The sequence below is a fragment of the Heptranchias perlo genome, unplaced genomic scaffold, assembly GCF_035084215.1.
Source record: "Heptranchias perlo isolate sHepPer1 unplaced genomic scaffold, sHepPer1.hap1 HAP1_SCAFFOLD_308, whole genome shotgun sequence".
Lineage (NCBI taxonomy): Eukaryota > Metazoa > Chordata > Chondrichthyes > Hexanchiformes > Hexanchidae > Heptranchias > Heptranchias perlo.
In genome coordinates this window covers 94,559-117,058 of record NW_027139320.1, presented here as the reverse complement: position 1 = coordinate 117,058, position 22,500 = coordinate 94,559, and the positions used below count along the sequence as shown (strand labels likewise).

Sequence of the window (22,500 nt, the reverse complement as noted above, 5' to 3'; positions counted from 1 at the left end):
GGCGAGGAGCCCCCCACAGTTTGGGGGAGGTGAAGTGTCCCCCACAGTTTGAGGGAGGCGAGGAGCCCCCCACAGTTTGGGGGAGGGTGACGAGCCCCCCATAGTTTGGGGGAGGCGAGGAGCCCCCCACAGTTTGCGGGGAGGCGAGGTGTCCCCACAGTTTGGGGGAGGGTGACGAGCCCCCCATAGTTTGGGGGAGGCGAGGAGCCCCCCCACAGTTTGGGGGAGGGTGACGAGCCCCCCACAGTTTGGGGGAGGCGAGGAGCCCCACACAGTTTGGGGGAGGGTGACGAGCCCCCACAGTTTGGGGGAGGGTGACGAGCCCCCACAGTTTGGGGGAGACGAGGTGTCCCCACAGTTTGGGGGAGGGCGAGGAGACCCCCCACAGTTTGAGGGAGGGTGAGGAGTCCCTCACAGTTTGGGGGAGGGTGACGAGCCCCCCACAGTTTGGGGGAGGGTGAGGAGTCCCTCACAGTTTGGGGGAGGGTGAGGAGCCCCCCACAGTTTGGGGGAGGGTGCGGAGTCCCCCACAGTTTAGGGGGAGGTGAGGATTCCTCACAGTTTGGGGGGTGGGTGAGGAGCCCCCCACAGTTTGGGGGAGGGTGCGGAGTCCCCCACAGTTTGGGGGAGGGTGCGGAGTCCCCCACAGTTTGGGGGAGGCGAGGTGTCCCCACAGTTTGGGGGAGACGAGGTGTCCCCACAGTTTGGGGGAGGCGAGGTGTCCCCACAGTTTGGGGGAGGGCGAGGAGCCCCCCACAGTTTGGGGGGAGGGTGAGGAGCCCCCCACAGTTTGGGGGAGGCGAGGTGTCCCCACAGTTTGGGGGAGGTGAGGAGTCCCTCACAGTTTGGGGGAGGGTGACGAGCCCCCCACAGTTTGGGGGAGGGTGCGGAGTCCCCCACAGTTTGGGTGAGGGTGGGGAGCCCCCCACAGTTTGGGGGAGGGTGAGGAGCCCCCCACAGTTTGGGGGAGGGTGAGGAGCCCCCCACAGTTTGGGGTAGGGCGAGGAGCCCCGCACAGTTTGGGGGGAGGCAAGGTGTCCCCCCACAGTTTTTGGGAGGCGAGGTGTCCCCCACAGTTTGGGGGGAGGCAAGGTGTCCCCCCACAGTTTGGGGGAGGCGAGGAGTCCCCCACAGTTTGGGGGAGGCGAGGTGTCCCCCCACAGTTTGGGGGAGGCGAGGTGTCCCCCACAGTTTGGGGGAGGGCGAGGAGCCCCCCACAGTTTGGGGGAGGCGAGGAGCCCCCCACAGTTTGGGGGAGACGAGGTGTCCCCACAGTTTGGGGGAGGCGAGGTGTCCCCACAGTTTGGGGGAGGCGAGGTGTCCCCACAGTTTTTGGGAGGCGAGGTGTCCCCCCACAGTTTGGGGGAGGCGAGGTGTCCCCACAGTTTGGGGGAGGGCGAGGAGCCCCCCACAGTTTGGGGGAGGGCGAGGAGTCCCCACAGTTTGGGGGAGGGCGAGGAGCCCCCCACAGTTTGGGGGAGGGCGAGGAGTCCCCCCACAGTTTGAGGGAGGGTGAGGAGCCCCCCACAGTTTGGGGGAGGGCGAGGAGCCCCCCACAGTTTGGGGGAGGGTGACGAGCCCCCCATAGTTTGGGGGAGGCGAGGAGCCCCCCACAGTTTGCGGGGAGGCGAGGTGTCCCCACAGTTTGGGGGAGGGTGACGAGCCCCCCATAGTTTGGGGGAGGCGAGGAGCCCCCCACAGTTTGGGGGAGGGTGACGAGCCCCCCACAGTTTGGGGGAGGCGAGGAGCCCCCCACAGTTTGGGGGAGGGTGACGAGCCCCCCACAGTTTGGGGGAGGCGAGGAGCCCCACACAGTTTGGGGGAGGGTGACGAGCCCCCACAGTTTGGGGGAGGGTGACGAGCCCCCACAGTTTGGGGGAGACGAGGTGTCCCCACAGTTTGGGGGAGGGCGAGGAGACCCCCCACAGTTTGAGGGAGGGTGAGGAGTCCCCACAGTTTGGGGGAGGGCGAGGAGTCCCCACAGTTTGGGGGAGGGTGCGGAGTCCCCCACAGTTTAGGGGGAGGTGAGGATTCCTCACAGTTTGGGGGGTGGGTGAGGAGCCCCCCACAGTTTGGGGGAGGATGCGGAGTCCCCCACAGTTTGGGGGAGGCGAGGTGTCCCCACAGTTTGGGGGAGACGAGGTGTCCCCACAGTTTGGGGGAGGCGAGGTGTCCCCACAGTTTGGGGGGAGGGTGAGGAGCCCCCCACAGTTTGGGGGAGGTGAGGAGTCCCTCACAGTTTGGGGGAGGGTGACGAGCCCCCCACAGTTTGGGGGAGGGTGCGGAGTCCCCCACAGTTTGGGTGAGGGTGGGGAGCCCCCCACAGTTTGGGGGAGGGTGAGGAGCCCACCACAGTTTGGGGGAGGGTGAGGAGCCCCCCACAGTTTGGGGTAGGGCGAGGAGCCCCGCACAGTTTGGGGGGAGGCAAGGTGTCCCCCCACAGTTTTTGGGAGGCGAGGTGTCCCCCACAGTTTGGGGGGAGGCAAGGTGTCCCCCCACAGTTTGGGGGAGGCGAGGTGTCCCCCACAGTTTGGGGGAGGCGAGGTGTCCCCCCACAGTTTGGGGGAGGCAAGGTGTCCCCCCACAGTTTGGGGGAGGCGAGGTGTCCCCCACAGTTTGGGGGAGGGCGAGGAGCCCCCCACAGTTTGGGGGAGGCGAGGAGCCCCCCACAGTTTGGGGGAGACGAGGTGTCCCCCACAGTTTGGGGGAGGCGAGGAGCCCCCCACAGTTTGGGGGAGACGAGGTGTCCCCACAGTTTGGGGGAGGCGAGGTGTCCCCACAGTTTTTGGGAGGTGAGGAGCCCCCCACAGTTTGGGGGAGGCGAGGTGTCCCCACAGTTTGGGGGAGGGCGAGGAGCCCCCCACAGTTTGGGGGAGGGCGAGGAGTCCCCACAGTTTGGGGGAGGGCGAGGAGCCCCCCACAGTTTGGGGGAGGGTGACGAGCCCCCCACAGTTTGGGGGAGGGCGAGGAGTCCCCCCACAGTTTGAGGGAGGGTGAGGAGCCCCCCACAGTTTGGGGGAGGGCGAGGAGCCCCGCACAGTTTGGGGGGAGCCAAGGTGTCCCCCACAGTTTGGGGGAGGCGAGGTGTCCCCACAGTTTGGGGGAGGGCGTGGAGTCCCCCCACAGTTTGGGGGAGGGCGAGGTGTCCCCACAGTTTGGGGGAGGCGAGGTGTCCCCACAGTTTGGGGGAGGGCGAGGTGTCCCCACAGTTTGGGGGAGGCGAGGTGTCCCCCACAGTTTGGGGGAGGCGAGGTGTCCCCCACAGTTTGGGGGAGGGCGAGGTGTCCCCCACAGTTTGGGGGAGGGCGAGGTGTCCCCACAGTTTTTGGGAGGTGAGGAGCCCCCCACAGTTTGGGGGAGGGCAAGGAGTCCCCACAGTTTGGGGGAGGGCGAGGTGTCCCCCACAGTTTGGGGGAGGCGAGGTGTCCCCACAGTTTGGGGGAGGGTGAGGAGCCCCCCACAGTTTGGGGGAGACGAGGTGTCCCCACAGTTTGGGGGAGGCGAGGTGTCCCCACAGTTTGGGGGAGGCGAGGTGTCCCCACAGTTTGGGGGAGGGCGAGGTGTCCCCCACAGTTTGGGGGAGGCGAGGTGTCCCCACAGTTTGGGGGAGGCGAGGTGTCCCCCACAGTTTGGGGGGAGGGCGAGGTGTCCCCACAGTTTGGGGGAGGTGAGGAGCCCCCCACAGTTTGGGGGAGGGCGAGGAGTCCCCCACAGTTTGGGTGAGGGTGCGGAGTCCCTCACAGTTTGGGGGAGGGTGACGAGCCCCCCACAGTTTGGGGGAGGGTGCGGAGTCCCCCACAGTTTGGGTGAGGGTGGGGAGCCCCCCACAGTTTGGGGGAGGGTGAGGAGCCCCCCACAGTTTTTGGGAGGTGAGGAGCCCCCCACAGTTTGGGGGAGGCGAGGTGTCCCCCACAGTTTGGGGGAGGCGAGGTGTCCCCACAGTTTGGGGGAGGGTGAGGAGCCCCCCACAGTTTGGGGGAGGGCGAGGAGCCCCCCACAGTTTGGGGGAGGCGAGGTGTCCCCACAGTTTGGGGGAGGGTGAGGAGCCCCCCACAGTTTGGGGGAGGCGAGGTGTCCCCACAGTTTGGGGGAGGGCGAGGAGCCCCCCACAGTTTGGGGGAGGGTGAGGAGCCCCCCACAGTTTGGGGTAGGGCGAGGAGCCCCCCACAGTTTGGGGGAGGCGAGGTGACCCCACAGTTTGGGGGAGGCGAGGTGTCCCCACAGTTTGGGGGGGGGTGGAATGCACAAACACACTTTCGAGCGACCGTTTCTGAGTTGGACTTTTCCAGTTCACTCGCAGGAAATGTCATGACTTGATGGATGAACACACTGTTCATTTTAAGCACTGACCTCCCAGGCACCCTCCGTTTCGGAGAGACATTCTGACACCTCCAGATCCTGTCGCTGAGGGACTCCGTGCAAACAAAGGCAAAGCAGCTTCGCCCCTTTCAAAAGGTGACTCGATTAATTTCCCCATTCCCGCCCAAATGCTTGGAAGAATGAAGAGAGGGAATGCGTGAGGTGGTGCATTTTGGTAGAAAGAATAAGGAGGTCACACACTGCTCGGATAATAAGAGTCTTAAATGGGGGTAGAGGGGCAGAGGGATCTGGGGGTACAGATACACAAATCACTAAAATAGCAACGCAGGTTAATAAGGCCATAAAAAAGGCAAATCAAACACTGGGGTTAATTTCTAGAGGGATAGAATTGAAAAGCAGAGAAGTTATGTTAAACTTATATCGAACCTTGGTGAGACCACACTTGGAGCACTGTGCACAGTTCTGGTCTCCATATACCTTGGTTAGACCACACTTGGAGCACTGTGCACAGTTCTGGTCTCCATATACCTTGGTTGGACCACACTTGGAGCACTGTGCACAGTTCTGGTCTCCATATACCTTGGTTGGACCACACTTGGAGCACTGTGCACAGTTCTGGTCTCCATATACCTTGGTTAGACCACACTTGGAGCACTGTGCACAGTTCTGGTCTCCATATACCTTGGTTGGACCACACTTGGAGCACTGTGCACAGTTCTGGTCTCCATATACCTTGGTTAGACCACACTCGGAGCACTGTGCACAGTTCTGGTCTCCATATACCTTGGTTAGGCCACACTCGGAGCACTGTGCACAGTTCTGGTCTCCATATACCTGGGTTAGACCACACTTGGAGCACTGTGCACAGTTCTGGTCTCCATATACCTTGGTTAGACCGCACTCGGAGCACTGTGTACAGTTCTGGTCTCCATGTACCTTGGTTAGGCCACACTTGGAACACTGTGCACAGTTCTGGTCTCCGTATACCTTGGTTAGACCACACTTGGAGCACTGTGCACAGTTGTGGTCTCCATATACCTTGGTTAGGCCACACTTGGAACACTGTGCACAGTTCTGGTCTCCATATACCTTGGTTAGACCACACTTGGAGCACTGTGCACAGTTCTGGTCTCCGTATACCTTGGTTAGACCACACTTGGAGCACTGTGCACAGTTCTGGTCTCCATATTATAAAAAGGATATAGAGGCACTGGAGAAGGTGCAATAAAAGATTCACAAGGCTGATATCAGAACTGAGAGGGTTATAACTATCAGGAAAGGCTGAACAGGCTGGGGGTCTTTTCTCTAGAAAAGAGAAGGCTGAGGGGTGACCTGATAGAGGTCTTTAAAATTAAGAAGCGGTTTGATAGGATAGACATAGAGAAGATGTTTCCACTTGTGGGGGGAGACCAGAACTAGGGGGCCATAAATATAAGATAGTCACCAATAAATCCAATCGGGAATTCAGGAGAAACTTCTTTACCCAGAGAGCGGTGAGAATGTGGAACTCACTCCCACATGGAGTGGTCGAGGGGAATAGCGGAGATGGATTTAAGGGGAAGCTGGATAAACACATGAGGGAGAAAGGAATAGAAGGATATGGTGATAGGGGTGAGATGAAGCAGGGAGGGAGGAGGCTCGTGTGGAGCATAAAGGCCAGCACGGACCAGACGGGCCGAACGGCCTGTTTCTGTGCTGTATTTTCAATGTAACTCGATTTTAAAAGGGGGGTGCAGGAACAGGGAGACCTGGGAGGGGTCACGTACACAAATCTTTGAAGGTGGCAGGACAGGTTGAGAAGGCTGTTAAAAAAGCATACGGGATCCTGGGCTTTATAAATAGAGGCACAGAGTACAAAAGCAAGGAAGTCATGCTAAACCTTTATTAATCACTGGTCAGGCCTCAGCTGGAGTATTGTGTCCAATTCTGGCACCGCACTTTAGGAAGGATGGTCAGGGCCCTCGGAGAGGGTGCGGAGGAGATTTACCAGATCGGTCCCAGGGATGAGGGACTTCAGTTATGTGGAGAGACTGGAGAAGCTGGGAATTGTACCTGCCGTGGGAGTGTTTGATGGGACAGTGTAGAGGGAGCTTTACTCTGTATCTAACCCAGTACCTGCTCTGGGAGTGTTTGATGGGACAGTGTAGAGGGAGCTTTACTCTGTATCTAACCCTGTACCTGACCCTGGGAGTGTTTGACGGGACAGTGTAGAGGGAGCTTTACTCTGTATCTAACCCTGTACCTGACCCTGGGAGTGTTTGATGGGACAGTGTAGAGGGAGCTTTACTCTGTATCTAACCCTGTACCTGCCCTGGGAGTGTTTGACGGGACAGTGTAGAGGGAGCTTTACTCTGTATCTAACCCTGTACCTGCCCTGGGAGTGTTTGATGGGACAGTGTAGAGGGAGCTTTACTCTGTATCTAACCCTGTACCTGCCCTGGGAGTGTTTGACGGGACAGTGTAGAGGGAGCTTTACTCTGTATCTAACCCTGTACCTGCCCTGGGAGTGTTTGACGGGACAGTGTAGAGGGAGCTTTACTCTGTATCTAACCCTGTACCTGCCCCTGGGAGTGTTTGATGGGACAGTGTAGAGGCAGCTTTACTCTGTATCTAACCCTGTACCTGCCCTGGGAGTGTTTGATGGGACAGTGTAGAGGGAGCTTTACTCTGTATCTAACCCTGTACCTGCCCTGGGAGTGTTTGACGGGACAGTGTAGATGGAGCTTTACTCTGTATCTAACCCTGTACCTGACCCTGGGAGTGTTTGATGGGACAGTGTAGAGGGAGCTTTACTCTGTATCTAACCCTGTACCTGCCCTGGGAGTGTTTGACGGGACAGTGTGGAGGGAGCTTTACTCTGTATCTAACCCTGTACCTGCCCTGGGAGTGTTTGATGGGACAGTGTAGAGGGAGCTTTACTCTGTATCTAACCCTGTACCTGACCCTGGGAGTGTTTGACGGGACAGTGTAGATGGAGCTTTACTCTGTATCTAACCCTGTACCTGACCCTGGGAGTGTTTGATGGGACAGTGTAGAGGGAGCTTTACTCTGTATCTAACCCTGTACCTGCCCTGGGAGTGTTTGATGGGACAGTGTAGAGGGAGCTTTACTCTGTATCTAACCCTGTACCTGACCCTGGGAGTGTTTGACGGGACAGTGTAGATGGAGCTTTACTCTGTATCTAACCCTGTACCTGCCCTGGGAGTGTTTGACGGGACAGTGTAGATGGAGCTTTACTCTGTATCTAACCCTGTACCTGACCCTGGGAGTGTTTGATGGGACAGTGTAGAGGGAGCTTACTCTGTATCTAACCCTGTACCTGCCCTGGGAGTGTTTGATGGGACAGTGTAGAGGGAGCTTTACTCTGTATCTAACCCTGTACCTGCCCTGGGAGTGTTCGATGGGACAGTGTAGAGGGAGCTTTACTCTGTATCTAACCCTGTACCTGCCCTGGGAGTGTTCGATGGGACAGTTCGGAGAGTCACCATCTAACCTGTCATGTAAGGTTTTCTGGGGTCTACGTGCAGATCAGATCAGATCAGAAGTGAGATTTGCCGTGAAATTTGCTCTTCCTTCCTGTAATGCTGCGTCTCTCAACCACTGCCTGCTGTTCTAACCACTGATAACTGCACTCATCCTGTCTGGCGCCTTCTAGAATCCTCCACACACGTTTGCTTTGTCTCCCGCCTCCCCGCCCTCCCTAAACTCCAGCTCATCCAAAACTCTGCTGCCCCCCCCGTATCCTAACTCGCACCGAGTCCCGTTCACCCATCACCCCCCTGCGCTCGCTGACCTACATCGGCTCCCGGTCTGGGAACGCCTCGATTTTAAAATTCACCTCCTCCTGTTCACATCCCTCCATGGCCCTCGCCCCTCCCTCCCTATCTCTGTAACCTCCTCCAGCCCCTACGACCCTCCCAGATCTCTGCACTCCTCCAATTCTGGCCTCTTGTCCATCCCCCCGATTTCCATCGCTCCCACCATTGGCGGCCGTGCCTTCAGCCGCCCGGGCCCCGAGCTCTGGAATTCCCTCCCTAAACCTCTCCGCCTCTCTCTCTCTCTCCCCCTTTAAGACGCTCCTTAAAATCTCCCTCTTTGACCGAGCTTTCGGTCACCTGTCCCTAACATCTCCTCGTGTGGCTCGGTGTCTGATTTACGCTCCTGTGAAGCTCCTCGGGGGACGTTTTACTGCGTTAAAGGCTCTGGATAAATGCAGGTTGTTATTCTTGTCAAGGCTCAGATCTTTCAGACTTCAATTGTTGTTTAGTCCGAGAATTTTGCAGATTGAGAAAGTTTCAGGCGGCAAGTCAGAAGGAGGCAGCAGTTTTAAGGATTTTCCTGCACCTGCAGCACCAGGTGTGACACCTGGGCTGAGGTGTGACGTCCAGATGTGACGTCTGGTGATTAACGCGCGAGGCGTGAATTACGGGCATGCAGATGGAGTGTTTTTAATCGATTAAATAATTACTCCCGAAACAGAACAGTTTGTCAGCACGTGGCTCAGCGGGGTAGCTCTCTGTCTCTCTCTCTCTCTCTCTCCGTCTCTGTCTCTCTCTGTCTCCATCTCTGTCTCTGTCTCTCTCTCTCTCTCCGTCTCTGTCTCTTTCTGTCTCTTTCTGTCTCTCTCTGTCTCCGTCTCTGTCTCTGTGTCTCTCGTCCTCTCTCTCTCTCTCTGTCTCTCTCTTTGTTTCTCCGTTTCTCGCCCTCTCTCTGTCTCTGTCTCTCTCTCTGTCTCTCTCTATCTCTCTCTCTGTGTCTCTTTCTGTCTCTCTCTCTCTCTCTCTCCGTCTCTGTCTCTTTCTGTCTCTCTCTCTCTCTCCGTCTCTGTCTCTCTCTGTCTCCATCTCTGTCTCTGTCTCTCTCTCTGTGTCTCTCTCTGTCTCTCTCTCTCTGTCTCTCTCTCTCTGTCTCTCTCTCTCTGTCTCTCTCTCTCTGTCTCTCTCTCTCTGTCTCTCTCTGTGTTTCTCTGTTTATCGCCCTGTCTCTGTCTCTCTCTCTGTCTCTCTCTATCTCTCTCTCTGTGTCTCTTTCTGTCTCTCTCTCTCTCTCCGTCTCTGTCTCTTTCTGTCTCTCTCTCTCTCTCCGTCTCTGTCTCTCTCTGTCTCCATCTCTCTCTCTCTCTGTCTCTCTCTCTCTGTCTCTGTCTCTCTCTCTCTGTCTCTCTCTATCTCTCTTTCTGTGTCTCTCGCCCTCTCTCTGTCTCGCTCTCTCTCTCTCTCTGTCTCTCCTCTCTCTCTCTCTCTGTGTCTCTGTCTCTCTCTTTCTGTCTCTCTCTCTCTGTCTCTGTCTCTCTCTCTCTGTCTCTCTCTCTCCCTCTTTCTGTGTCTCTCGCCCTCTCTCTCTCTCTCTCTCCTCTCTCTCTCTCTCTCTCTCGCCCTCTCTCTCTCTTCTCTCTCGCCTCTGAGTCAGAAGGTCGTGGGTTCGAGCCCCCACTCCAGAGACTCGAGCCCCATAATCCTGGCCGACACTCCCAGTGCCAGTACTGAGGGAGCACCGCACTGTCGGAGGGTCAGTACTGAGGGAGCGCCGCACTGTCGGAGGGTCAGTACTGAGGGAGCGCCGCACTGTCGGAGGGTCAGTACTGAGGGAGCGCCGCACTGTCGGAGGGTCAGTACTGAGGGAGCGCCGCACTGTCGGAGGGTCAGTACTGAGGGAATGCCGCACTGTCGGAGGGTCAGTCCTGAGGGAGCGCCGCACTGTCGGAGGGTCGGTACTGAGGGAATGCCGCACTGTCGGAGGGTCAGTCCTGAGGGAGCGCCGCACTGTCGGAGGGTCGGTACTGAGGGAGCGCCGCACTGTCGGAGGGTCAGTACTGAGGGAATGCCGCACTGTCGGAGGGTCAGTACTGAGGGAGCGCTGCACTGTCGGAGGTGCCGTCTTTCGGATGAGATGTTAAACCGAGGCCCCGTCTGCCCCTCTCGGGTGGATGTAAAAGATCCCACGGCCACTATTTCGAAGAAGAGCAGGGGGGAGTTCTCCCCTCGACCAACATCACTGAAAAAAGAAAAGTTTAACTGCTCGTTCATCGCATTACTGCTGACGGGATCTTGCTGTGCGCCAAATGGCTGCCGCATGCGAAGCACTTTGAGAGGCCTGCGGGGGATGTGCATCAGACCTTATGTAGGAACATAGTGAACACAGGAACAGGAGGAGGCCCATTCAGCCCCTCGAGCCTGTTACACAGGAACAGGAGGAGGCCATTCAGCCCCTCGAGCCTGTTACACAGGAACAGGAGGAGGCCATTCAGCCCCCTCGAGCCTGTTACACAGGAACAGGAGGAGGCCATTCAGCCCCTCGACCCTGTTACACAGGAACAGGAGGAGGCCATTCTGCCCCTCGAGCCTGTTACACAGGAACAGGAGGAGGCCATTCTGCCCCTCGAGACTGTTACACAGGAACAGGAGGAGGCCATTCAGCCCCCTCGAGCCTGTTACACAGGAACAGGAGGAGGCCGTTCAGCCCCTCGACCCTGTTACACAGGAACAGGAGGAGGGCCATTCAGCCCCTCGAGCCTGTTCCGCCATTCAGTCAGATCATGGTTGATCCGTATCTTAACCCCATTTGTTCCCTATCCCTCGATACCCAACAAAAATCTATCGATCTCAGTCTTGAAATTTCCAATTGACCCCCAGTCTCAACAGCTTTTTGTGGGGGAGAGAGTTCCAGATTCCCACTCCCCCTTTGTGTGATGAAGTGCTTCCCGACATCACCCCTGAACGGCCCGGCTCTGATTTTAAGGTTCTGCCCCCCCCCTTGTTCTGGACTCCCCCCACCAGAGGAAATAGTTTCTCTCTATCGACCCTATCGAATCCTTTAATCATCTTAAACCCCTCGATGAGATCACCCCTTAATCTCCTACACTCGAGGGAATACGAGCCCGGTCTGTGCGACCTGTCCTCGGAATTTAACCCCTTTTAGCCCCCACCCCGGGTATCGTTCTGGTGAATCTGCTCTGCACCCCCTCCAGAGCCGATATATCCCTCCTGAGGTGGTAAGTGCAAAGATTTTTTGTGCTGCTGTGCAGCCTGGGTTTCAGTGTAAGTCACATTGAGTCCAATCAAAGACTTCTGTAAACTACAGATAAGGCGACCGCAGCCCAGTCAGGCTTCAGATCAGACGAGGCCCGAGGCACAAAACTCAGAACACAAAAGCCTTTTGAGAACAGATTACGTCAAGAACTTCCCAGAAACATCCTGCTCACCCTACTTCCAAGGAAGCAGTGTGATTACAATGGGAGTGAATGGGAAGGGGACGGGCCCATTGGGATTGTGTACAGTGGGAGCGAATGGGAAGGGGTCGGGTCCATTGGGATTGTGTACAGTGGGAGTGAATGGGAAGGGGCCGGGTCCATTGGGATTCTGTACAGTGGGAGTGAATGGGAAGGGGTCGGGTCCAATGGGATTGTGTACAGTGGGAGTGAATGGGAAGGGGTCGGGCCCATTGGAATTGTGTACAGTGGGAGTGAATGGGAAGGGGTCGGGTCCATTGGGATTCTGTACAGTGGGAGTGAACGGGAAGGGGTCGGGTCCATTGGGATTCTGTACAATGGGATTGAACGGGAAGGGGTCGGGTCCATTGGGATTCTGTACAGTGGGAGTGAATGGGAAGGGGTCAGGTCCATTGGGATTGTGTACAATGGGAGTGAATGGGAAGGGGTTTGGTCCATTGGGATTGTGTACAATGGGAGTGAATGGGAAGGGGTCGGGTCCATTGGGATTGTGTACAGTGGGAGTGAATGGGAAGGGGTCGGGTCCATTGGGATTCTGTACAGTGGGAGTGAACGGGAAGGGGTCGGGTCCATTGGGATTGTGTACAATGGGAGTGAACGGGAAGGGGTCGGGTCCATTGGGATTGTGTACAGTGGGAGTGAATGGGAAGGGGTCGGGTCCATTGGGATTCTGTACAATGGGAGCGAATGGGAAGGGGTCGGGTCCATTGGGATTCTGTACAGTGGGAGCGAATGGGAAGGGGTCGGGTCCATTGGGATTGTGTACAGTGGGAGTGAATGGGAAGGGGTCGGGTCCATTGGGATTGTGTACAATGGGAGTGAACGGGAAGGGGTCGGGTCCATTGGGATTGTGTACAGTGGGAGTGAATGGGAAGGGGTCGGGTCCATTGGGATTCTGTACAATGGGAGTGAATGGGAAGGGGTCGGGTCCATTGGGATTCTGTACAGTGGGAGTGAACGGGAAGGGGTCGGGTCCATTGGGATTGTGTACAGTGGGAGTGAATGGGAAGGGGTCGGGTCCATTGGGATTCTGTACAATGGGAGTGAACGGGAAGGGGTCGGGTCCATTGGGATTGTGTACAGTGGGAGTGAATGGGAAGGGGTCGGGCCCATTGGGATTCTGTACAATGGGAGTGAACGGGAAGGGGTCGGGTCCATTGGGATTGTGTACAGTGGGAGTGAATGGGAAGGGGTCGGGTCCATTGGGATTGTGTACGATGGGAGTGAATGGGAAGGGGTCGGGTCCATTGGGATTCTGTACAGTGGGAGTGAATGGGAAGGGGTCGGGTCCATTGGGATTCTGTACCGCGGGAGTGAATGGGAAGGGGTCGGGTCCATTGGGATTCTGTACCGCGGGAGTGAATGGGAAGGGGTCGGGTCCATTGGGATTCTGTACTGCGGGAGCGAGACTCGGTGAGACCGCTGACTCAGGGGTAAAGAGCTAACTTTAGCAAGTGACCCCTTCTGGAGAACACGTGCGCAGATGATGGGCAAAGAGAGTAACCGGGCTCGCTCGTGGCCCCCTGCTGCAGTCGAATAGCTGGCGGAGCCTCACCGTCCAGGCTCTAGCGGCCAATCGCCAGCGCGGGGCGTGAGGCCCCCCCCCCTCCCCCCCCCGGGGAACTGCGCCCCCCCGCGAGACGCCAGGTTGCCCCGTCTTTGCTGGGGCTTGTCTGCACGCGGTTACTGTGCTATCTGCGTCAGAGGAGGGATCGAGCAGCCTCAGTGTTTGTCGTGTAAATATCTGTGGGCGTCGTCAGTCCCTTTTCTTTCGAACATACGAGCCTAATCTCCCGGGCTCCACCCTCCTCCTACTCCTCCCCCCACTTCCACTGAGCAAATACAGAGTTCTCAGCAGTTGAAGGTGACCTTCTACGAAACTGCTCGGTTCAAACCACAAAAAGCTCAGTCGCTGTCAGCTCAGACTTTGTTTCCAATTTTGGCTCCTGAATGGACCTCCTCCTGTTCCTGCTTGACAGGTTCGAGGGGCTGAATGGCCTCCTCCTGTTCCTGCGAATCAGATTCGAGGGGCTGAATGGCCTCCTCCTGTTTCTGCGTATCAGTTTCGAGGGGCTGAATGGGCCTCCTCCTGTTCCTAAGTAACAGGCTCGAGGGGCTGAATGGCCTCCTCCTGTTCCTAAGTAACAGGCTCGAGGGGCTGAATGGCCTCCTCCTGTTCCTGTGTAACAGGCTCGAGGGCTGAACGGCCTCCTCCTGTTCCTGCGTAACAGGTTCGAGGGGCTGAATGGGCCTCCTCCTGTTCCTAAGTAACAGGCTCGAGGGGCTGAATGGCCTCCTCCTGTTCCTGCGTAACAGGTTCGAGGGGCTGAATGGGCCTCCTCCTGTTCCTAAGTAACAGGCTCGAGGGGCTGAATGGCCTCCTCCTGTTCCTGCGTGACAGGTTCGAGGGGCTGAACGGCCTCCTCCTGTTCCTGAGTAACAGGTTCGAGGGGCTGAATGGGCCTCCTCCTGTTCCTGCGAATCAGATTCGAGGGGCTGAATGGCCTCCTCCTGTTTCTGCGTATCAGTTTCGAGGGGCTGAATGGGCCTCCTCCTGTTCCTGAGTAACAGGCTCGAGGGGCTGAATGGCCTCCTCCTGTTCCTGTGTAACAGGCTCGAGGGGCTGAACGGCCTCCTCCTGTTCCTAAGTAACAGGCTCGAGGGGCTGAATGGCCTCCTCCTGTTCCTGTGTAACAGGCTCGAGGGGCTGAACGGCCTCCTCCTGTTCCTAAGTAACAGGCTCGAGGGGCTGAATGGCCTCCTCCTGTTCCTGCGTAACAGGTTCGAGGGGCTGAATGGGCCTCCTCCTGTTCCTAAGTAACAGGCTCGAGGGGCTGAATGGGCCTCCTCCTGTTCCTGAGTAACAGGTTCGAGGGGCTGAACGGCCTCCTCCTGTTCCTGAGTAACAGGTTCGAGGGGCTGAACGGCCTCCTCCTGTTTTTGTGTTCTCTCTCCATCACCATCTTCCGTCTCTGCATCTCTCTCACTCTGTTCCTCAATCTCTGTCCCCCGTTTACTCTCTCCTTTCGAACGCAGGAACAGGAGGAGGCCATTCAGCCCCTCGTGCCCGTGCTGGCCCTTCGAAAGAGCCGTCCCGTTAGTCCCCCCCCCCCCCCCCCCCGTAGCCCCGCACATTTTTGTCTCTCAACGCACGTTCTCCGGACGGCGTGCCCAGCAACACAACCACTACACGACCGCACCCCCTTTTCGAATAATTAGCCAAGCAACCTTTGCGGGGGGGAGGGCGGGGGGTGCGGAGAGATGAGGGGAATTTGTTTTAGGGCAGCGAGTCGTGATGATCTGGAACGCGCTGCCTGAAAGGGGGCGGTGGGAGCAGATTCGATAGCGACTTTCAGGAGGGGAATCGAAGGGGGGAGAATTTGCAGGTCTTTCAAGGGGCCAGCACGGGGACAATGGGCCGAGCGGCCTCCCTCCAGCGCTGTGCGATTCCAGTGCAATCCGTCGACCGGTAGATTTGTACCCTGCTCAGCGGACTCTCCGTCTTGTGTTTTTTTTTTCTCCAGACGCCAATCTCCGAGCTCCCGGGCTCAGAACAGTGCGAAGACATGAGGCAGGTGGGTGCGGCTCCCCCATTCCCCGGGGTCTCCCACTCTAAAGGGGTATGGGAATCGGCTAATGTCCGGCAATAGCAAGTGTGCTCCGCCCCGTTCCTCCGGGGGCTCGAGATCTCTCCCCAATACACCCTTAGGGGTTAATATCCACCCCCAGTGTACCCTACGGTACATCTCCCCCCAGTATACCCTACGGTACATCTCCCCCCAGTGTACCCTACGGTACATCTCCCCCCAGTATACCCTACGGTACATCTCCCCCCAGTATAACCTACGGTGCATCTCCCCCCAGTGTACCCTACGGTATATCTCCCCCTGTATATCCTATGTATATCTCCCTCCAGTATACCCTACGGTATATCTCCCCCTGTATATCCTATGAATATCTCTCCCCCATTATACCCTACTGTATATCTCCCCCCAGTATACCCCACTGTATATCTCCCCCCAGTATACCCTACGGTATATCTCCCCCTGTATATCCTATGTACATCTCTCCCCCAGTATACCCTACTGTATATCTTCCCCCCCAGTATACCCCACTATATATCTCCCCCCAGTATACCCTACGGTATATCTCCCCCTGTATATCCTATGTACATCTCTCCCCCAGTATACCCTACTGTATATCTTCCCCCCCAGTATACCCTACTGTATATCTCCCCCAGTATACCCTACTGTATATCTCCCCCCAGTATACCCTACTGTATATCTCCCCCCAGTATACCCCACTGTATATCTCCCCCCAGTATACCCTACGGTATATCTCCCCCTGTATATCCTATGTACATCTCTCCCCCATTATACCCTACTGTATATCTCCCCCCATTATACCCTACTGTATATCTCCCCCCAGTATACCCTACTGTATATCTTCCCCCCCAGTATACCCCACTATATATCTCCCCCCAGTATACCCTACGGTATATCTCCCCCTGTATATCCTATGTACATCTCTCCCCCAGTATACCCTACTGTATATCTTCCCCCCCAGTATACCCTACTGTATATCTCCCCCAGTATACCCTACTGTATATCTCCCCCCAGTATACCCTACTGTATATCTCCCCCCAGTATACCCTACTGTATATCTCCCCCCAGTATACCCTACTGTATATCTTCCCCCCCAGTATACCCTACTGTATATTCCCCCCAGTATACCCTGCTGTATATCTCCCCCAGTATACCCTACCGTATATCTCCCCCCAGTATACCCTGCTGTATATCTCCCCCAGTATACCCTACCGTATATCTCCCCCAGTATACCCTATTGTATATCTCCCCCCAGTATACCCTACTGTATATTCCCCCCAGTATACCCTGCTATATATCTCCCCCAGTATACCCTACTGTATATCTCCCCCAGTATACCCTATTGTAAATCTCCCCCAGTATACCCTACCGTATATCTTCCCCCCAGTATACCCTACCGTATATCTCCCCCAGTATACCCTACCGTATATCTCCCCCAGTATACCCTACCGTATATCTTCCCCCCAGTATACCCTACTGTATATCTCCCCCAGTATACCCTACCGTATATCTCCCCCAGTATACCCTATTGTAAATCTCCCCCAGTATACCCTACTGTATATTCCCCCCAGTATACCCTGCTGTATATTCCCCCCAGTATACCCTACTGTATATCTCCCCCCAGTATACCCTACTGTATATTCCCCCCAGTATACCCTGCTATATATCTCCCCCAGTATACCCTACTGTATATCTCCCCCAGTATACCCTACTGTATATCTCCCCCCAGTATACCTACTGTATATCTCCCCCCAGTATACCTACCGTATATCTCCCCCAGTATACCCTATTGTAAATCTCCCCCAGTATACCCTACTGTATATTCCCCCCAGTATACCCTGCTGTATATCTCCCCCAGTATACCCTACTGTATATCTCCCCCCAGTATACCTACTGTATATCTCCCCCAGTATACCCTGCTGTATATCTCCCCCAGTATACCCTACTGTATATCTCCCCCCAGTATACCTACTGTATATCTCCCCCAGTATACCCTGCTATATATCTCCCCCAGTATACCCTACTGTATATCTCCCCCAGTATACCCTACTGTATATCTCCCCCAGTATACCCTACCGTATATCTCCCCCAGTATACCCTATTGTAAATCTCCCCCAGTATACCCTACTGTATATTCCCCCCAGTATACCCTGCTGTGTATCTCCCCCAGTATACCCTGCTGTATATTCCCCCCAGTATACCCTACTGTATATCTCCCCCCAGTATACCCTACCGTATATCTCCCCCCAGTATACCCTACTGTATATTCCCCCCAGTATACCCTGCTATATATCTCCCCCAGTATACCCTACTGTATATCTCCCCCAGTATACCCTACTGTATATCTCCCCCCAGTATACCTACTGTATATCTCCCCCCAGTATACCCTACCGTATATCTCCCCCCAGTATACCCTACTGTATATCTCCCCCCAGTATACCTACTGTATATCTCCCCCAGTATACCCTACTGTATATCTCCCCCCAGTATACCTACTGTATATCTCCCCCAGTATACCCTATTGTAAATCTCCCCCAGTATACCCTATTGTATATCTCCCCCCAGTATACCCTACTGTATATCTCCCCCAGTATACCCCACTGTATATCTCCCCCCAGTATACCCTACTGTATATCTCCCCCAGTATACCCCACTGTATATCTCCCCCCAGTATACCCTACTGTATATTCCCCCCAGTATACCCTATTGTATATCTCCCCCCAGTATACCCTACTGTATATTCCCCCCAGTATACCCTATTGTATATCTCCCCCCAGTATACCCTACTGTATATTCCCCCCAGTATACCCTACTGTATATCCCCCCCAGTATACCCCACTGTATATCTCCCCCAGTATACCCCACTGTATATCTCCCCCCAGTATACCCTACCGTATATCTCCCCCCAGTATACCCTACTGTATATCTCCCCCCAGTATACCTACTGTATATCTCCCCCCAGTATACCCTACCGTATATCTCCCCCCAGTATACCCTACTGTATATCTCCCCCCAGTATACCTACTGTATATCTCCCCCAGTATACCCTACTGTATATCTCCCCCCAGTATACCTACTGTATATCTCCCCCAGTATACCCTATTGTAAATCTCCCCCAGTATACCCTACTGTATATTCCCCCCAGTATACCCTGCTGTATATCTCCCCCAGTATACCCTGCTGTATATCTCCCCCAGTATACCCTACTGTATATCTCCCCCCAGTATACCCTGCTGTATATTCCCCCCAGTATACCCTACTGTATATTCCCCCCAGTATACCCTATTGTATATCTCCCCCCAGTATACCCTACTGTATATCTCCCCCCCAGTATACCCTACTGTATATCTCCCCCCAGTATACCCTACTGTATATCTCCCCCCAGTATACCTACTGTATATCTCCCCCAGTATACCCTATTGTAAATCTCCCCCAGTATACCCTACTGTATATTCCCCCCAGTATACCCTGCTGTATATCTCCCCCAGTATACCCTGCTGTATATCTCCCCCAGTATACCCTACTGTATATCTCCCCCCAGTATACCCTGCTGTATATTCCCCCCAGTATACCCTACTGTATATTCCCCCCAGTATACCCTATTGTATATCTCCCCCCAGTATACCCTACTGTATATCTCCCCCAGTATACCCCACTGTATATCTCCCCCCAGTATACCCTACTGTATATTCCCCCCCAGTATACCCTACTGTATATCTCCCCCCAGTATACCCTGCTGTATATTCCCCCCAGTATACCCTACTGTATATCTCCTCCCCAGTATACCCTACTGTATATCTCCCCCCAGTATACCCTGCTGTATATTCCCCCCAGTATACCCTACTGTATATTCCCCCCAGTATACCCTATTGTATATCTCCCCCCAGTATACCCTACTGTATATTCCCCCCAGTATACCCTATTGTATATCTCCCCCCAGTATACCCTACTGTATATCTCCCCCCAGTATACCCTACCGTATATCTCCCCCCAGTATACCCTACTGTATATCTCCCCCAGTATACCCTACTGTATATCTCCCCCCAGTATTCCCTGCTGTATATTCCCCCCAGTATACCCTATTGTATATCTCCCCCCAGTATACCCTGCTGTATATCTCCCCCCAGTATACCCTACCGTATATCTCCCCCCAGTATACCCTACTGTATATCTCCCCCAGTATACCCCTAGGGGTTGATATCTACCCGCCCCTCTCTCGTTGACCCCCCCATCATTGTCCGCTCTGCGATCGCACTCACCCCCGATCTCCGCCCGCCCCTCCCCCAATGACCTTGTTCTCTTTCCCCAGGTCTCCTCTGAGAAGATCCTACGAGCCGGCAGAGTCCTACAGAACGCGGTGCTGTCGGCCGCGCCCAACCTCATGCGTGATCGGAAACACCACCTCAAGACCTTCCGGTAGGTGGACCGGGCCGCGTGACGGGGCCGCGTGACGGGACATAGTTGCAGGGCCGCGTGACGGGGCCGCGTGACGGGACATAGTGACGGGGCCGCGTGACGGGGCCGCGTGACGGGACATTGTGACAGGGCCGCGTGACGGGGCCGCGTGACGGGACATTGTGACAGGGCCGCGTGACGGGGCCGCGTGACGGGACATTGTGACAGGGCCGCGTGACGGGGCCGCGTGACGGGACATAGTGACAGGGCCGCGTGACGGGGCCGCGTGACGGGACATTGTGACAGGGCCGCGTGACGGGGCCGCGTGACGGGGCCGCGTGACGGGACATAGTGACAGGGCCGCGTGACGGGACATAGTGACAGGGCCGCGTGACGGGGCCGCGTGACGGGACATAGTGACAGGGCCGCGTAACGGGACAAAGTGACAGGGCCGCGTGACGGGGCCGTGTGACGGGACATAGTGACAGGGCCGCGTGACGGGGCCGCGTGACGGGACATAGTGACAGGGCCGCGTGACGGGGCCGTGTGACGGGACATAGTGACAGGGCCGCGTGACGGGACATAGTGACAGGGCCGCGTGACGGGGCCGTGTGACGGGACATAGTGACAGGGCCGCGTGACGGGACATAGTGACAGGGCCGCGTGACGGGACATAGTGACAGGGCCGCGTGACGGGACATAGTGACAGGGCCGCGTGACGGGACATAGTGACAGGGCCGCGTGACGGGACATAGTGACAGGGCCGCGTGACGGGACATAGTGACAGGGCCGCGTGACGGGACATAGTGACAGGGTCGCGTGACGGGGCTGAGTGACAGGGCCGCGTGACGGGACATAGTGACAGGGCCGCGTGACGGGACATAGTGACAGGGCCGCGTGACAGGACATTGTGACAGGGCCGCGTGACGGGACATAGTGACAGGGCCGCGTGACGGGGCTGAGTGACAGGGCCGCGTGACGGGGCCGCGTGACGGGACATAGTGACAGGGCCGCGTGACGGGACATAGTGACAGGGCCGCGTGACGGGGCCGCGTGACGGGACATAGTGACAGGGCCGCGTGACGGGACATAGTGACAGGGCCGCGTGACGGGGCCGTGTGACGGGACATAGTGACAGGGCCGCGTGACGGGGCCGCGTGACGGGACATAGTGACAGGGCCGCGTGACGGGGCTGAGTGACAGGGCCGCGTGACGGGGCCGCGTGACGGGGCCGCGTGACGGGACATAGTGACAGAGCCGCGTGACGGGACATAGTGACAGGGCCGCGTGACGGGGCCGCGTAACGGGACATAGTGACAGGGCCGCGTGACGGGACATAGTGACAGGGCCGCGTGACGGGGCCGTGTGACGGGACATAGTGACAGGGCTGCGTGACGGGGCCGCGTGACGGGACATAGTGACAGGGCCGCGTGACGGGACATAGTGGACAGGGCCGCGTGACGGGGCCGTGTGACGGGACATAGTGACAGGGCCGCGTGACGGGGCCGTGTGACGGGACATAGTGACAGGGCCGCGTGACGGGACATAGTGACAGGGCCGCGTGACGGGACATAGTGATAGGGCCGCGTGACGGGACATAGTGAAAGGGCCGCGTGACGGGACATAGTGACAGGGCCGTGTGACGGGACATAGTGACAGGGCCGCGTGACGGGACATAGTGACAGGGCCACGTGACGGGACATAGTGACGGGACATAGTGACGGGGCCGCGTGACGGGGCCGCGTGACGGGACATAGTGACAGGGCCGCGTGACGGGACATAGTGACAGGGCCGCGTGACGGGGCCGTGTGACGGGACATAGTGACAGGGCCGCGTGACGGGGCCGTGTGACGGGACATAGTGACAGGGCCGCGTGACGGGACATAGTGACAGGGCCGCGTGACGGGACATAGTGACAGGGCCGCGTGACGGGACATAGTGACAGGGCCGAGTGACGGGGCTGAGTGACAGGGCCGCGTGACGGGACATAGTGACGGGGCTGAGTGACGGGGCTGAGTGACGGGGCAGCGTGACGGGGCCGCGTGACGGGACATAGTGACGGGGCTGAGTGACGGGGCTGAGTGACGGGGCTGAGTGACGGGGCAGCTTGACGGGGCCGCGTGACGGGGCCGCGTGACGGGGCCGCGTGACGGGGCCGCGTGACGGGGCCGCGTGACGGGGCATAGTGATAGGGCTGAGTGACGGGGCAGCGTGACGGGGCCGCGTGACGGGACATAGTGACAGGGCCGCGTGACGGGGCCGCGTGACGGGACATAGTGACAGGGCCGCGTGACGGGGCCGCGTGACGGGACATAGTGACAGGGCCACGTGACGGGGCAGCGTGACAGGGCATCGTGACAGGGCTGAGTGACGGGACCGTGTGACAGGACTGGATAGAGTTTCTCTCTATCTACTCTATCAACCCCTCGATTGGATCACCCCTTAATCTTCTACACTCGAGGGAACACAAGCCCGGTCTGTGCGACCTGTCCTCGTAATTTAACCCTTTTTAGCCCCCACCCCGGGTATCGTTCTGGTGAATCTGCTCTGCACCCCCCTCCGAGCCCGATATATCCTTCCTGATTGGGGGGGTGCCCAGAACTGAGGGCAGTGTCTCCAGATGGGGGTCTGACCAGAGCTTTCAATAACTGGATCATAACTTCCACCCCTGTCATATTCCAGCCCCCTCGAGATAAAGGCCAACATCCCATTAGCCTTTCTGCAGCGGTTCAAGAAGGCGGCTCACCACCACCTTCTCAAGGGGCAATTAGGGATGGGCAATAAATGCCGGCCTCGCCAGCGACGCCCACATCCCGCGAACATAAGAAGTGCGCCTCGTGTGCCTCAGGGACCGGTGCTGGGTCCGCTGTTATTTGTTATTTATATTAATGGTTTGGATGAGAATTTAGGAGGCATGGTTAGTAAGTTTGCAGATGACACCAAGATTGGTGG

The 22,500-nt window shown here is 57.0% G+C and overlaps 1 protein-coding gene across 1 annotated transcript in view; it reads left to right on the top strand.

The window, feature by feature from the left end:
• The window catches only part of LOC137311219 (rap guanine nucleotide exchange factor 3-like), a 56,417-nt gene that overhangs the window by 10,126 nt on the left and 23,791 nt on the right, over positions 1-22,500 (top strand). The window contains exons 2-3 of the mRNA XM_067978538.1: positions 15,073-15,123; positions 19,463-19,569. Of these exons, the coding sequence (XP_067834639.1) occupies positions 15,115-15,123; positions 19,463-19,569 (116 nt within the window). The 5' untranslated portion in view covers positions 15,073-15,114. The remainder of the gene's footprint in view (positions 1-15,072; positions 15,124-19,462; positions 19,570-22,500) is intronic.